A 17,607-nucleotide genomic window follows, 5' to 3' on the forward strand; every position below is an offset into this window, starting at 1 on the left:
TTTAACTTTAAAATAGATTTTAGCTAATAAAATGTCCATGTCGATAAACTTTATTGTATATGTTTGTCGTCAGTGAGCTATACTCTCCAGAGTTTTTCCAGGCATTTCTTCGGGTCCACCAACCCCCCCCCCCCCCCCCCCCCCCCCGAGAAAGTCTAAAAGTCACCCCCCCCCCGACCGAAATAGAATTTATTTAGAAAGTTTATATTTTTACCAGTCCTATCCCCAGAAAGTTTAGTCCGTCTCCCCCCCCCCCCCCTTCCGGAGAAAAAAAATCTGAAAGAAACTGTGAGACTATCGACTTCCAATCACCAAACTATCTTGTTGTGTAACGACCTATCTACTGTGTTGTATTAGTGATGAAGAACATACCCATAAAAACACTGAAATCGACCATTTCAATTTGTGAAATTAACAAAACAAACTCGAACCATGATCCGAAATTATTAGTGTCAATGAACAAATATACTGCATGATTTTGGGCCTAAAAAGGTCCAATTCTAAACTGTTAGCGCGAAAAATCTAATCACTTGTTTGTAACATAAAAATGTCTAAATTCTAATTTTTAGAAAAACAAAAAAAAAAGAATTTTTTCTTTCCGTGATGTCTTCTTCTTCATCGAACTTAAATAAGAAAGGTGATTTTTCTCCAACATTATAAAGCATTAAGCGTCGTTGTTTTAAAAGGATCATCCATAAATGACGTCACGCTTTTTTTGACGATTTTTACCTCCCCACCCCTCCCCTCCGTCACACGTCGTCACAAAAAGCCAGACCCCCCCCCTAAAATGACGTTACACCTCAACCTACAACACCCCTCAAAATTGCAGTTGAATTTTTTTTAAACATCGATATTTTTCCAAAATCTTGTCTAAACTATTACAATTTATTAAAACAGTTATCTAAAACGCGAAATAACGTCTAAAACTCGTTTTCTAACATTGCTTTTTTATAATGCAAAAATGTGACTTCGCAACATCTGACCCCCCCCCCCCCTCCCCCTCATCACACATCGTCACAAAATTACGCCCCCCCCCCCTCCCCCTTACGAGTGTGACGTCATTTATGGATGACCCCTAAGCGCAATTTCTGGCGGGTTGACTTCGATTTGAGCCAGATTTGTTTTTCTCTTCTAGACCTGCCTTAATCAATCATGAACAATCTGCATGGCTGAAGTTGTTTGATTTTGGAACTTTCTCTCCTAGATGCGTTGCTATCCCTAGCTTACGAACTATATCTACCGTAGTGTTCGAATTCTGGACATTTAGCAAGCACACGCTCGCTCTACTACCCAACCACGTTTAAAAATGTCCGAAACGTATCACATTGTAATATTCATGTCTATCAGCGTAAACCTTTTTTTTAATTTCAAAAATGTTTATGGTGTTCTGAAAATTAAAAAAGTATCAACATATTTTCAATTGAATAATGTATGAAACGAAGATAGGATCATATGATAGTAAATTAACCATTTAATAGACGGTGTTTACGTCAAATTCGATTGAATAATATTTATCAGAGGTGTAACCCAAGTGGCTGTACACGCAGGATAGACCCCCCACCACCCCCATAATTCGAATTAGACTTCCGCCTCTACATTTAGATTGATAACAGTGACTACTTCTCAATATTCCTAGGCAAACAAACATTGAAAAGATAAAGAATTGACGTCCTCATTTCTATCCGCCGGGTTTTGAACGGTTTAGGAATCTAATCGGCAGGCAGTGTACGTAAGTGTCCGCCACTAACCTGCTGTGGACGTGTATCTGAGTGGACAGATACGGCGAGGGTCATCTTGAGATCTGGGAGATTCAGGCGTGGGACTGTTTGACAGGTAAGGTGTAGTTTTATATCTTACAGGTGGATGAATTGTGTGTGTAGTAGATGTGCCGTTTTTTTACAAACTAATTTTACTACTATGATTATCCCTAACAGTTACAAAAATTAGCGATTCAAAATGCTCACAATTTACAATATATGTTTGTATCATTTTATTATTATTATTTAAGCTTTACCCCTATATATATATATATATATATATATATATATATATATATATATATATATATATATATATATATATATATATATATATATATATATATATATATACACAGGATCGCTAAAAAATTAAATTGGGTTTGATGTTTCGAATGCACTTGAGAATCCCTGTTCTGACTTCCGCTCTATAAAACCCGATAAGTCTACACAATGTTTTTTTCGGCAGACATCACGAAGAGTATAATTTGCACTTTTCTATATTAATATATCCAAATGTTAGAGGCAAAAAACGCTAAGTAAATAGGTGAATGCTGTGTTCTATTATACCAGTGAATTATAAAATAAAACGTGCGCACGGAGAAATGTATGTAAAAAACTCTGAAAAGAAATAGTATGTACAAATCAATTAAGTACATGTGGATGTTGTGGCTGTGTTGTATGCTTCCTGGATCTGGTACTGCTATATTTAGAATGTAGCTTTGATACAAGCAAGAACGGGATTTTAGATTGGATATACAGTATATACACAAGGGTTCGGGTTTAAGTTAGTATTTAGGGTTGGTTATATTGTAGACTAATGGTTTATATTAACTTATTTATTTGATGGTGCTGATTATAACACACATAAAGAAAAAATGTAATGTAAGGGATTATGCAATACGAAAATATAACATTTATTTGTAACCACCGTACCATTTATAATGTTGTACAAAATTTCCTTAGACCGCCAATTCTGGTTTTATATAGTGATTCTAGGCCTCCATCCCGTCATACCACGACACAGGCTACTACCGTAAAACTTGTGATTTTAAACAAGAACGTCATGGAAATTACTACGGTAAAACTTGTGATTTTAAACAAGAACGTCATGGAAATTAGTACCGTAAAACTTGTGATTTTAAACAAGAACGTCATGGAAATTACTACCGTAAAACTTGTGATTTTAAACAAAAACATCATGTAAATTACATCTTGATTAGAAAAATAAACCGGGAGTGATCTCCCCTAAACTTTCTCGAATATTCTTATATAAAATAACAGGGGATGGGAACTCGGGCTATTGGGCTTGTAAGTTGTTAAAGTAGCTTACCAAGTTCTCGCTCCGGTAGTTGCCAGCTGGCGTTTTTTTGTTTTTTCAAACCAAATGTGAATATTTTTTTATTTTTTTTTTTAAGTTATGAAATCTACTTTCGTTTTTGGAATAAAAAAAACTCCGACAATAAGTTGTTTTAAGTAAATTAAGTTTAAAATAACACACACACGCACACAAATATATTATATTTTATATAGATCTAGATAGATCTAGAATACAACCTGTATAATAATAATACATCTATAATCTATATAAAATATGATATTTATAGGCCTAAAAGATTTCAATCGTAAATTTGAAATCAAGCCTAATTTAATTAATAAATATATATAGCCAAGATCTAGAGTCTAGATTTCTAGATCTAGAATTCTATATCTAGATCTATGACTTAAAAAAAAACCCTCTTGAAAATTCCGACTTAGACAGTAACATACGACACACAGGATTTATTTTTAATTTATAGACTCAAGAGTAGATCTAGTTTCTTTTATTTTACAGTGTAGTTGAGTGGAATTAATTACTAAATTACTAAATAGGCTATTTACTTTAAGACAGGTAGACTAGAATATGTTCAATATCAATTTATATATAGAATCTAGATTATTCTAGATCTAGCGAAGTTTAGTGTAGTCTTGTTGTAGAACTTAAGAACTAAATCTAGAGTGTAGGCAACTGTAGTAATTTAGATCTAGAATCTAGTACTGTGTGACGTCATTTTAGGGGTTGGGGGTCTGGCTTTTTGTGACGATGTGTAGGGGAGGGGGGGGGGGGGTAAAAATCGTCAAAAAAATGCGTGACGTCATTTATAGATGACCCCCCATGGAGAAGATCCACACAGAAACAGTTTAAGGAAATGGGCCTAACATTCAAACAGGTAGAGGTACCAACATGATTTTAGAGATTATGTAGATATTCATATATATATATAGGGGGAGGGGTAGAGAGAGAGAGAGGGTTCATCTGCAAATTGCATCACACATTTTATGATGATTTTTACCTCCCCCTCATAAAGGAGGGCAGTAAAAAGAAGAATGTATGATAGCTGGGTAATCCTAATTTATATAATCAGATTATTGTGGTAAATAAAAGTCAACATATCTAGCCTAACAAAATGCCATGAATTTAAAATATATATTATGACTTAGAGAAAGTTTGGTGAAATGGAAATATCTGCAAATTTGATTTATTGATGATGTGTAACTTGTTTATATTATTCCTTTGGAGTTGATATTAATAAAAAGTTAATGACATTATAGAGTTTTATCCAATTGATGTTTCTAAAGCCTTGCATGAACTTAATTTAAATATATTTAGCTGCCCAGGCAAAGAACCCAATGAATTTTCCAGAATTGGCTTGTCGTTTGACCGATGGTAACAAAGAGAATCACCCAGGATCTCCGCTGATAAGAAAATCTGAAGACATACCTTATTCTTCTATATCTAAATGTGATTTGTCTAATGAAAATATTTATTCAGTGACAATTGCTAAAGATATTTTACCATTATTTCAAACATCATCTTCTGAAATGTTTTCTATCTCTAAACCTTCCACAATTTCTTCAAGTTTCAAGAGATATTTTAACATCATTGCCTACTTCCCACAGTTCTTATGTTCAAAATTTGCAATTTTCTGAGAAACAAAGTAATAATAAATTTGTACCCAGTGTTTTAGTTTCAGCTCCATTAAAATTTAATAAACCAATCAATTTCAAAATTAAATGTTTCTTATCCCATATGAAAGTAGTCTGTTTTATTTAAGAAAAATCACCTTTAAAAAAATTTAATGTTTGAATGTCAATAAATTGTTGACATGGACTGGTTTGCGGGTAAGCTTTTATACTTAGTGTACAATAAAGATTCAGTTTTGATGTCAATATAGTTGCTTCTGAAAGAATTAAACTATAAACAATAGCATTTATATTAATATCTCAATGGCAGTTCAGTATACTTTCATCATTGTTTTCAAATAACAAAACAGAACTACAGTTTTAAAATTGAAAACAAAAAATGAAAAGAATTTCATAAATGGATAATTTTTTAATTACTTAAAACAGAAGATGCATCAATACAGCATTACAATGTATATGATTAATATTTCTTTTCATGGACAATCATCATTTAAATTCTTCATTAAAAGTTAAATTCAGCTTCCTTGTGTCTAAAAATCCACATCCATGCTGTTCCATTTACCTAGAAATTAAATAAATAATATTTTTAACAACTTTCTGTAATATGAAAAAATTAATCATTGACTAAAACAGACAGCCAATATAGCAGTTGAATTAAAATTCACCTGTTTCTGTGACATTTGCATGTAAAATTAGAGTGTTCAGAGGTATATACCCAGCCACCTTTAATTTCCCTATCTTGAGCCAGGTACTCATGAGAGCTGGTACTCATGAGACTTAGGACATCATACCAGGACTAAAACCAGGGATCTGAACTCTTATCTTTTTTAGGATAGAAATGTGAAAGCTACTGTCTGACAGTCCCACTATCAAGCCATACATATTAATACTTACAGTATATAATCTTAGTAGCAACATATTCTTTAAGAATTAGAACACTGAATCGATTTCAAACTTGGGCTTAAGCTGAAAAATGGCTTATTATAAAAAAAAAAAATTCAGCTCACCTTTAGTTCAAGATCAGCACCAATAGCCACAGTAAAGTGTGAGAAAATTGCTTGCCAAGTACCTAGGGAATTTAAATATAATAAATTATTAAGTTTATCCATATATTATATTAAAATAATTATTTAACTAATATGAGATATTATATATATATATATATATATATATATATATATATATATATATATATATATATATATATATATATATATATATATATATATATATATATATATATATATATATATATATATATATATATATATATATATATATATATTATATTTATAAAAGGTTTAATTTATTGTAAAGGTTCAGTTTTCTATCTACTTAGCTTGTCTTAAAAACTAAAATATCTGGTTTACAGTTAACCATATCTTAACTATTACAAAACTATTAGTTTCATTTTCATTACTTGTAACTAAAAATTGTAGTCAATAGATCTAAAACTTAATTCTATTAACAGCTAACTGTAACCATACTGACTCTGACCAATTTATTAATTTTTGTACCCTGTAATTCATTAATAATTAGTATTAATTAGGCTTATACTAAAAGGCCGAAAGTTATCAATTGTAGATTTTATAGTCCCTGGTCTAGACTAACAAGACTAGCCTACAAGTATCTATTATTCAGTGGTCATGTTTAAATTGATAATTGCGTAAATTCTAGATTTAGTGAGGTCGTAGGCTGAGACTGGAAGTCATCTTCATTTTCCTGTTGTTTTAGTTTTTACCGTCATCCTTTTCTTAATATTTTTAATATTTTATCTAGATCACTAAAATACTAGATCTAGAATCTAGATCTAATATATTCTAATTCATGAACTTATACTCTTAGAACTAGATTAAAGCAATGTAGATCTTAGTTGGTAGATTCTAGAATCTAGATCTAGGTCTAGGTCTGGGAATCTTAAGTCTCGTAGCAAAGACTGAGTAGAGTCAGAGTAATGTCCCCTAGCCTTGGACAAACTATCAACAAAAGAAATAAAATCAATATACTTACCGCCACAAAACGTTTATATTCAAAAATGCATACACATGTGTTTGTTCCCATCCATATGAACAAAACAGCGTTGAAAGTTTTTACAGTTGTTGCATTTCTGGAACGTTTGATGATTTTGAAATCTTGAAGCGGGACCTACTAACAAATAGCCGCCATGTTTTTTGTTATCAATAGGAAACCCCGTTCACAACAATTGATTTAGTTCGAAAACTTTTATCTCTCCCTGGCTAACCAGACACGAATTAACGCGAGAAAGAACGATAAACTTACAAGTTCTATAGACATGATTTTTAATCCATTTTAAATACTTAAAGTTTTAAAAATAGAATAAAATCTCGTAGACAAATTAATTGCACACCAAGTGAACGCCAAATAAAAAAGCGCATAATAGTGCGCAATATTATTAGTACTTTTAAAATTTACATTAGTTTTTTGAGAAATCGGAAGTAGCGTAAATTACTACTTCCAGTCAACGGAAATTACTCAAAATTTTACAGAAGGTAGAGAATTAGATCTTTTACTTACATGTGAAATTTCATTTAAAAATCTGAAATAGTACTCAAGTTATAGGCTTTTGAAAAATTCAAAGTAGGAAAAGTACCACTTCCGGTTATCGGAAATCGCTCAAAAGTTGATACGGATCTACGATTTTGATTAAATACTTATATATGAAATTTCATCAACCTAGCTGTAACGGTACTCAAGTTATCGTGTTTACACACGGACACACAGACACACAGACACACACACACACACACAGACATACGGACAAGATTGCAAAATTATGTTTTTCCGTATCAGTGAGGTGTAAAACGTCGAGATCTGTAAAAATCTCGATTTTTTTTTTGCACGATTACAATACTTTCTCTATACTTCGTATATACGAGAAAGTAAAAATACGTATTACCACTTTAGTCAACCAAAGCGTAAAGATTAATTTTGTATTTAAAAAAAAATAACAAACTATAGACCAGCTGTTACAATCTAGCCTTACTATCTCTATAAAACAGCATAAAATCAATGAGGGAAAAGATAATGTAAATAACATTACTCCACAATAGGACCCAATCACATAAAGCACAGTACAATAAAATGATAAACTACCAGCACACTCCTTCGTGTTTTTTGGCTAACGATCAATAAGACGAGTGGGACAAATAACTTTGTACTGACAAGTTTAAAAACGTTAACTTTTTAAGTAGCCTGAATTGATTCTAGAACCAGAGTGGTTGCTAAAAATGTGGGCCTTGTACTTCAAGTTTCCCAAGGAAAAAGTGTTTCCAATTGTTAAATCTTATCTAACAGCGAAATCGATTGACTAGCGTATGTCACATGTTGTGTAACTACCTATTTTATTGCTTATATATATGGCTATGAATCAACCATTCAATACAACTCGAATCTTCAAACAAAAACAAATTGTATGACCTAGTCGACAAAAGGTAATCATGAAATTTTTCCCGTTCCGTAAGGGATTCGTTCCGCAAATGATGGAGGTACGGAAGAACGGTGCACGTGTATGGAGGTGTCGGATACAACCACATAAGCTTCTCACGGCTGTCTTGTGTGTGTTGGTGTGTGGTGGTATGGTGTGGAGGTTTTACGTTAAGGTAAGGGTTAGTATGTTTACTGTATGTGTATGGTGTGGAGGTTTTACGTTAAGGTAAGGGTTAGTTCGTTTACTGTATGTGTATGGTGTGGAGGTTTTACGTTCAGGTAAGGGTTAGTACGTTTACTGCATGTGTATGGTGTGGAGATTTTACGTTAAGGTAAGGGTTAGTATTCGTATGGTTATTATTATGCGTTTACGCAAATTTACTGTTATAATAATAAACTTCAAAATACAGTTTACCATTACGGTAAGTGTTAAAAACATTTGACAGCTAAGCTAAGTATTAAGCTTACATTCACAAAGAAAGTAAAAATATGTTTGTTCCTTTCTATAAAGTGAAATAAACCGGGAGTGATCTCCCCTAAACTTTCTCGAATATTCTTATATAAAATAACAGGGGATGGAAACTCGGGCTATAGACATGATTTTTAATCCATTTTAAATACTTAAAGTTTTAAAAATAGAATAAAATCTCGTAGACAAATTAATTGCACACCAAGTGAACGCAAATAAAAAAAGCGCATAATAGTGCGCAATATTATTAGTACTTTTAAAATTTACATTAGTTTTTTGAGAAATCGGAAGTAGCGTAAATTACTACTTCCAGTCAACGGAAATTACTCAAAATTTAACAGAAGGTAGTGAATTAGATCTTTTACTTAGATGTGAAATTTCATTTATCTATCTGAAATAGTACTCAAGTTATAGGCTTTTAAAAAATTCAAAGTAGGAAAAGTACCACTTCCGGTTATCGGAAATCGCTCAAAAGTTGATACGGATCTACGATTTTGATAAAATACTTATATATGAAATTTCATCAACCTAGCTGTAACGGTACTCAAGTTATCGTGTTTACACACGGACAGACACACACACAGACACACACACACACAGACATACGGACAAGATTGCAAAATTATGTTTTTCCGTATCAGTGAGGTGTAAAACGTCGAGATTTGTAAAAATCTCGATTTTTTTTTTTTTGCACGATTACAATACTTTCTCTATACTACGTATATACGAGAAAGTAAAAAGATCGTGAACATATTTTTTTTTTAAATTTAAATATATTTTCTCTACCCCATTCAGGAATCGGAGCTGAACTCAAAGAAAGTAAAAGTCGCACCACCCCAAGTGTTGAAATCAAACACCAAGTACTTCAAACAGGACACGAATGGAAACATCTTCATCTACTCCGCCATCTCCAACATCCACCACCCCAAGAACGAACATCTCGATTCTCAGAATAACCCCGTCTACGAAGTCGAAATCGTCTTGACGGCTTTTGACGTAACCAAGGCCAATTACGTCTGCTGTATTATTTCCGGGACTTCCGGTTCTCAAGTTCACGTCACACCGGCTAAGTACTACTTCCATAAAGATATTTTAAAACCTAAACCTAACGTAAACCTAAACACGTTAAGACAGTACAGTTGCATCTACAACAAAACCACAACCAACGACATGCCCAGCTACGCGACGTTATCAGCAACGACGTGCCCCGCTGATACGACGCAGTACTTCGCTGTACGCTACCCGACCAGAAAACCCGGACACGTCGCTCTCTGCGCGAAAATCCTTCACGGAAACACCCTCGACCCGGAGAAGATTATCGAGTGGGTGGAGATGCAAAAAATTCTCGGCGTCGATAAAATTTTAGTATACAATTTAGGAATCCCAGACCATATATTCCGCGTTTTCCGATTCTACCAGTTCGAAGGGATTATCGAAATCCAGCCGTACGAACTTCCTGGCGAGCCTGAAGGCAGAAATCTGAGCGAGGCGTTCAAACGGACGCCACAGTTCCTACACGACGAGACGCTGGCGGTGGTCGAGTGTCGTCTGCGGATGGCGGGGTACGATTACATCATCAGCCATGACCTTGATGAGTTGATTATACCGCGAGAGAATATTTCCATCAAACAGTTTTTACAGGTATGCCAAAGTGGGTAGTTTGTTAATGGTGTTCTGTAGTTTAGTGATTGTCTACTTTAGTTGTATTTGTAAATAACGCTGTTGTATCTTTTAGACATCAGAATCTATAGTTGCTTAAACATTTTGTGATCTATTAGAATACTTTTAAATTAATAAAAAAATTCTAAAAGGAATAAAAATGTTTACATGATGTGACATTTCTAAAAGTGCTTCGTAACGCATAGCTTAAAACTGACCTTTTAGAAAATAAATATATAGCCATATTTGTATGGGACTACGGTTTTTTTTTAACTTAATTAAATTAACTGCAGTAAATTTTGACTTGATGCGCTTTAGTATACAATTTAGGAAAATTCCGTGTCACATATTACGTGTTATGTCAATCAACCAAAACATTTTATTAACAAATATCTGAATAACATCCCTGTTTTTGTCTATGTGTAAGAATGCGTAAAGGCGTAGCGACCAATTGCGGCGCCTCGGGCGACTATCAATTTTGCCCCCCCCCCTCTGTTTATATGTAGTTATTGAAATAGCGAAAAGTAATTTTACCATTCACTTTCCCTTAACGGTTATTGTAGTGTCATAGTGTTAAATAAGCCAGTAAAGCCAAGTTATTTGGCTAAATAGGCCTTTAGTTTTTTCTACCCCGTTTGGTCGTGGCCGGGGGCGGCCACCCCACCCATCCTTCCCTAGTTACGCCTCTTAGACGGCTGGGATTATATAAAGCCCCCAATGATTCTGGTTTAAATAGTTTAGGAAGATTTTCCAGGGTTAGCAAGTTATTCTAGTCTTTGGAACATGTGGCAAATTTAATGTGTGTGCGCTGAGGTTTATAAATATTGTGGACAAATCATTCGCTAAATTGTGTCTTTTTTATGGACCAATCGTAGAACTGTATTGTTGCGTGTATGGGGGGGGGGGGAGTGTCCAGTGAATCACATAGCTCACGGTAGCATGTGTTAAAGATAATAATTATAAGGTATTATCCCAAGTAGTAACCATATGTTGTGAACACACGGACACGCCTTTCGGGCTATTCGATGGGGGCACAACATATAAGACAAACAACCACAAACGGGTTACAAAACAAGACTGAATGAAACAAAGACTCGTTGAAAACTAAAAGATTTTAATAGTATCTACACTATCTACACATAGCAGTCTAGCCTAAACACAAAATACACAAGCTAGTAAAACTATAATACAGTGGCTAAAAACTAGTATAAACCTAACCTGTACTAACCTTGAAGATCTGGACAAAACTGAGGCCATCACACACGTTTTCATACACCTTATATAGCCTTTCATAAACTGGTACAAACCGGACTATTACAACTCACACAGCACGAGAACTGAACAAGGACGAACGGGATAGGGTACCAAGTAACAGCAACATTCACCCCCACTCATCCCCCTTCACTCGTTCACTACACCATAGTACAAAAATTGTAGGTTGGGCCGATGTGTAACTCTAATATGACTGAGGTATTAACCGAATACAATAACTCATTATTTTCGAATATACTTTTACATTTCAGTATTTTCAAACAAATTTCAACTGCGCCACCCTATAACCCCCCCCCCCCCCTCCAAAAAAAACTTAGTGCCTGGCTCAACCACAACCCTCTTGTTTTGTATTTTGAGTCAGGAACCCACAGTGTTATTTTCTATCGCTTATCAGTTTAGCACAACGTTTTTAACCGTTCCTTTAAATCATTTTTTTTTCTTTATTAAAACAAGTAGGCCTACATACACATGCGAGCGATGAACTGATGTAGTGGTTAAAATATTTTTTGTTTTTCTTAAATAATAAGTGGATTTCGAATGAAATGTAGACTAACATCAAAGAACTCTGAAGTTAACAATTTATCTAACTTATGCCGCTAAAAGTTTACTCCTCTTTTTAACGTCAAATTCAAGTTTTATATTTTGTGCAGTATAAAATTTACATTAAAGAAAAATCATAAAACATTTTAAGTTTCTTTTTCCTAATATTATAGCATAAGCAATCATTAATGTTCTTTTTTATTTATTTTATTCTATTATTTCTCTAACCTATATTAACTTTTTGAAATATTACAGTTGTATCCCTTGTTGATTTATTATTATCAAAATGGGGAATAACTACGTTAATTTATTATTTCAATAAAATATCATTTTATCAATCCTGCAATTTGTCAAGAAGTACTAAACAATGATATAATAAATTTATATATTGATAAATATTGATCATCGGATATTACAATTGCACATTTTAATATTTACTTTGTGTATAATTTAAATTGTAAACTTTTGTTGAAGTCCATGCCTCAGGAATTGAGGCACGCATCCTACTTTGGATAGCATTGACCAAAAGTATTCTCAAAGTAAAGCAACGAGAGATCCATTTCTTGAAATGTGTAATGACCAAGCGACAAGCACGAAACTCAAACGGAATCATCTTGCTAATATTTTTTGTTATCTACGTATTTTGAAAGCCGAAATCAATAGGACAAAATGAAAAATATAAGTAAACAAAGCGTCAAATGTTGTTTAAAAGAGTGTAAAAGATGTTTAAAAGATGTAAAAATGTACCAGGGGAAGGGGATGATACAAACATGGAAAAATATAGTAGAAGAGATATCAAAAAGAGCGTACAATGTTGTTAAAATAATAGCAAATGATGGTAACATAATTTTGAAAGTTGGTAAAATACTAAAAAGTTTGTTACGTAGAAGATACGATTGTAAAAGATAGTTTTGAAAGTTGAAATACAATAAATAGATTGATACATGTTCATAACGTGTAAAAGAAGCTTATTAACAGATTTTTAAAAAAATTAATTATAAAAAATGGTAGTATGGTTGTAAAACATGAGGAAAAAGGTATGAAACTATTTTAAATAGTGGGAGAAAATTAAGATGGGGTAAACATGGATAAACTGATTAGTCAAAAGATGTTAACAGCTTAGTATGTACCACAGCAGCATCAAATGCAAAACGATGTTAATACAACAGTGGTTATCCCCCCCCCTGGACTAAAGTAAACTGGTATAGATAAAGCGATGTTAAAACTTATGTATGTCGTCCCCCCCCCACCCCACCCTCCACCAGCACCAAACGGCCAAGCACCCAGACGCCGCCTCATTTTTCTTCCACACGGAGTTTTTCATCACCACCTGGGAGCCAACTAACCCAGAGGAGGATCTCATGATCAAACGTTACAGGTGAGGTAGGGACTAGACACGGAGTTTTTCATCACCACCTGGGAGCCAACTAACCCAGAGGAGGATCTCATGATCAAACGTTACAGGTGAGGTAGGGACTAGACACGGAGTTTTTCATCACCACCTGGGAGCCAACTAACCCAGAGGAGGATCTCATGATCAAACGTTACAGGTGAGGTAGGGACTAGACACGGAGTTTTTCATCACAACCTGGGAGCCAACTAACCCAGAGGAGGATCTCATGATCAAACGTTACAGGTGAGGTAGGGACTAGACACGGAGTTTTTCATCACGACCTGGGAGCCAACTAACCCAGAGGAGGATCTCATGATCAAACGTTACAGGTGAGGTAGGGACTAGACACGGAGTTTTTCATCACGACCTGGGAGCCAACTAACCCAGAGGAGGATCTCATGATCAAACGTTACAGGTGAGGTAGGGACTAGACACGGAGTTTTTCATCACGACCTGGGAGCCAACTAACCCAGAGGAGGATCTCATGATCAAACGTTACAGGTGAGGTAGGGACTAGACACGGAGTTTTTCATCACGACCTGGGAGCCAACTAACCCAGAGGAGGATCTTATGATCAAACGTTACAGGTGAGGTAGGGACTAGACACGGAGTTTTTCATCACGACCTGGGAGCCAACTAACCCAGAGGAGGATCTCATGATCAAACGTTACAGGTGAGGTAGGGACTAGACACGGAGTTTTTCATCACAACCTGGGAGCCAACTAACCCCGAGGAGGATCTTATGATCAAACGTTACAGGTGAGGTATGGACTAGACAGGTGAGGTATAGACTAGACAGGTGATGTATGGACTAGACATGTGAGGTGTAGACAGGTGAGGTGTGGACTAGACAGGTGAGGTATGGACTAGACAGGTGAGGTGTGGACTAGACAGGTGAGGTGTGGACTAGACAGGTGAGGTATGGACTGTCAGGTGAGGTGTGGACTAGACAGGTGAGGTGTAGACAGGTGAGGTGTGGACTAGACAGGTGAGGTGTGGACAAGGCAGGTGAGGTGTGGACAAGGCAGGTGAGGTGTGGACTAGACAGGTGAGGTGTGGACTAGACAGGTGAGGTGTGGACTAGACAGGTGAGGTGTGGACTAGACAGGTGAGGTGTAGACAGGTGAGGTGTGAACTAGACAGGTGAGGTGTGTACAAGGCACGTGAGGTGTGGACTAGACAGGTGAGGTGTGGACTAGACAGGCGAGGTGTGGACTAGACAGGTGAGGTGTGGACTAGACAGGTGAGGTGTAGACAGGTGAGGTGTGGACTAGACAGGTGAGGTGTGGACTAGACAGGTGAGGTGTAGACTAGACAGGTGATGTGTAGACTAGACAGGTTAGGTGTAGACTAGACAGGTGAGGTGTGGACTAGACATGTGTGGTGTGGACTAGACAGATGAGTTGTAGACAAGACATGTGAGGTGTACACTAGACAGGTGAATTGTAAATTAGACATGTGAGTTGTAGACTAGACAGGTGTGGTTTCGACTAGACAGTTAAGTCATAGACTAGTCAGGTTAAGCGTAGGGTTATCACTAGACAGATAGGTTTACGAATGACATTTTAAATATGATTACACAATACAGTGACAGTATTTTTTTTCCAATTCGGTAATATATTTAGTAATCCGGGTGGCACCAGTTATACCAACATTATTTAAACGTGTTGACTTCAACTAGGAATTCCCCTAAACATCAACAGCCAACAGCCTTTATCAGTTACTAATTTGACATGGCTTTCACCGCTTTAATAAAGCTTCGATAAGAAAATTTAAAAATAAATAAAACGTTATCGGTACCGGCTCAGGTATGCAATACAGTATTCACTGGAACTGCTATCAGCTTATACATAGTCATGTGGTCTCATACTGAAATATTTACAATATCCGCTCGAACCACTTTTAACATACAGACCCTACTTTAAATGTCACTCAAAAGTCGTGTAGGAAATTGGGAAAATGATTTCCGCCCCCGCCCCTACTTGAACAGAAAGTCAACACTCAGGCTTAATTTAAGTTAAGATAACTTTTGATAACCAATTTCATTTATACTTTTTTTAAAGCGACTTTCTTATACTTTTTTAAAGTAAAAAAAACTGTAACAATACCAAATGGTTACAAGTTGAATTAAATCAAATGTTTACCTGTTGTATTATTCAAAGAAATATTTATCTATAATCTTCAAACAAATAGCTACCCGAAGAATTAAAGATTTACCTGTAATATCCAAACAATAATAAACCTGCAGTACCCAAACAATAATTAACCTGTAGTACCCAAAAATTTACCCGTGGTACCCAAACAGTAATTTGCCCGTGGTACCCAAACAATAATTTACCTGTAGTACCTAACAATAATTTACCTGTAATACCCAAACAATAATTAACCTGTAATACCCAAACAATAATTAACCTGTAATACCCAAACAATAATTAACCTGTAGTACCCAAACAATAATTAACCGGTAGTACCCAAACAATAATTAACCTGTAGTACCCAAACAATAATATACCTGTAGTACCCAAACAATAATTAACCTGTAGTACCCAAACAATAATTAACCTGTAGTAGCCAAACAATAATTAACCTGTAGTACCCAAACAATAATTAACCTATAGTACCCAACGAATAATTAACCTGCAGTACCCAAACAATAATTTACCTGTAGTACCCAAACAATAATTTACCTGTAAAATTTCTCAGGAAAACAACGGTGCCCAGGTGGGAGTGTTACAAGTACGTATATCTGTCGAACCGTGTCGTCACGTCTGTCACACATGCTGTGTACGTCATACCTCCATACAAAAAGTAAGTTTTGCCATTTCATCAAAAAGTAAGTTTTGCCATTTCATCAAAAAGTAAGTTTTGCCATTTCATCAAAAAGTAAGTCCTACCATTTCATCAAAAAGTAAGTTTTGCCATTTCATCAAAAAGTAAGTTTTGCCATTTCATCAAAAAGTAAGTTTTACCTTTTCATCAAAAAGTAAGTCCTACCATTTCATCAAAAAGTAAGTTTTACCATTTCATCAAAAAGTAAGTCCTACCATTTTATCAAAAAGTATGTCCTACCATTTTATCAAAAAGTATGTCCTACCATTTTATTAAAAAGTAAGTCCTACCATTTTATTAAAAAGTAAGTCCTACCATTGACAGCAAGTTTTGCCATTTAATCAACGTTTAGTGGGAGGAGGGTGGAGCTTAATTTCCCACTATTGTAATTTTATACGTCCGAGTTATCACACAGACAGAAGTCTTTTGGAAATAATCAATTTCCTGATACGTAGAGGATTTTAGTCATTGTTTTTTCATTAAATTATGTAACGTTCCAGGCACATTATTTATGAGTTTACACATAAACACACGCACACAACACCCACACACTTAGAGTCGCCCTCCTCTACTCCGCCTACACCATCAAGCCTCCATACTCCATGTCTCCCCCACAGTGTGCGGGTCCCCCCAGGCGATGCCGTCCTACACCACTACCGACAGTGCCCCGAGGACACATGGAAGACCTGCACCGTCCCGTCCACGGTGGATGACGTCATGACCAGGTACCCCGGGGTAGACGAGAGAGTGCGGGCAGTCAGGGTCGACACCAAGACAGAGCCACGGTGGAAAGTGGCACCCAAGGGTTTAAAGATTTAAAGGGTTAATGATAAGGGTACTAAAGATTTGATGAATCCTGACGATTTTAGTGGGCGATGATTTGTGGGTTTAATGAAAGTGGTACCCAAGAGTTAAAACCTTCTGGATATTTAAAAGGGTTAATTATAAGAGTATTAAAGATTTGTGGGTTAATGAAAGTGGTACCAAAGAGTTAAAACATCCTGGAGATTTAAAAGGGTTAATGATAAGGGTATTAAAGATGTGTGGGTTAATGAAAGTGGTACCCAAGGGTTAAAACATTATGTAGATTTAAAGGGTTAATGATAAGGGTATTAGAGATGTGTGGGTTAATGAAAAAGGCACCGAAGAGTTAAAACCTCCTGGAGATTTAAAAGGGTTAATGCTAAGGGTATTAAAAAGTTGACAAATGCTAACATTTAAGTGGTCGATGATTTGTGGGTTAATGAAAAAGACACCGAAGACACTGAAGATTTAAA

General features: G+C 35.4%; 1 protein-coding gene across 1 annotated transcript; it reads left to right on the forward strand.

Moving 5' to 3' along the window:
* Positions 1–8,376: 8,376 nt before the first annotated feature.
* On the forward strand, positions 8,377–17,149 carry LOC131930689 (uncharacterized). Its single transcript, XM_059287272.1, has 5 exons — positions 8,377–8,394; positions 9,433–10,278; positions 13,374–13,486; positions 16,205–16,309; positions 16,948–17,149. The coding sequence occupies exons 2-5, from the start codon at positions 9,808–9,810 to the stop codon at positions 17,147–17,149; spliced, it is 891 nt and encodes a 296-aa protein (XP_059143255.1). The 5' UTR covers positions 8,377–8,394; positions 9,433–9,807.
* Positions 17,150–17,607: the final 458 nt, after the last annotated feature.

The sequence above is a fragment of the Physella acuta genome, unplaced genomic scaffold, assembly GCF_028476545.2.
Source record: "Physella acuta isolate Inbredline_101_S28 unplaced genomic scaffold, ASM2847654v3 ptg001822l, whole genome shotgun sequence".
Lineage (NCBI taxonomy): Eukaryota > Metazoa > Mollusca > Gastropoda > Physidae > Physella > Physella acuta.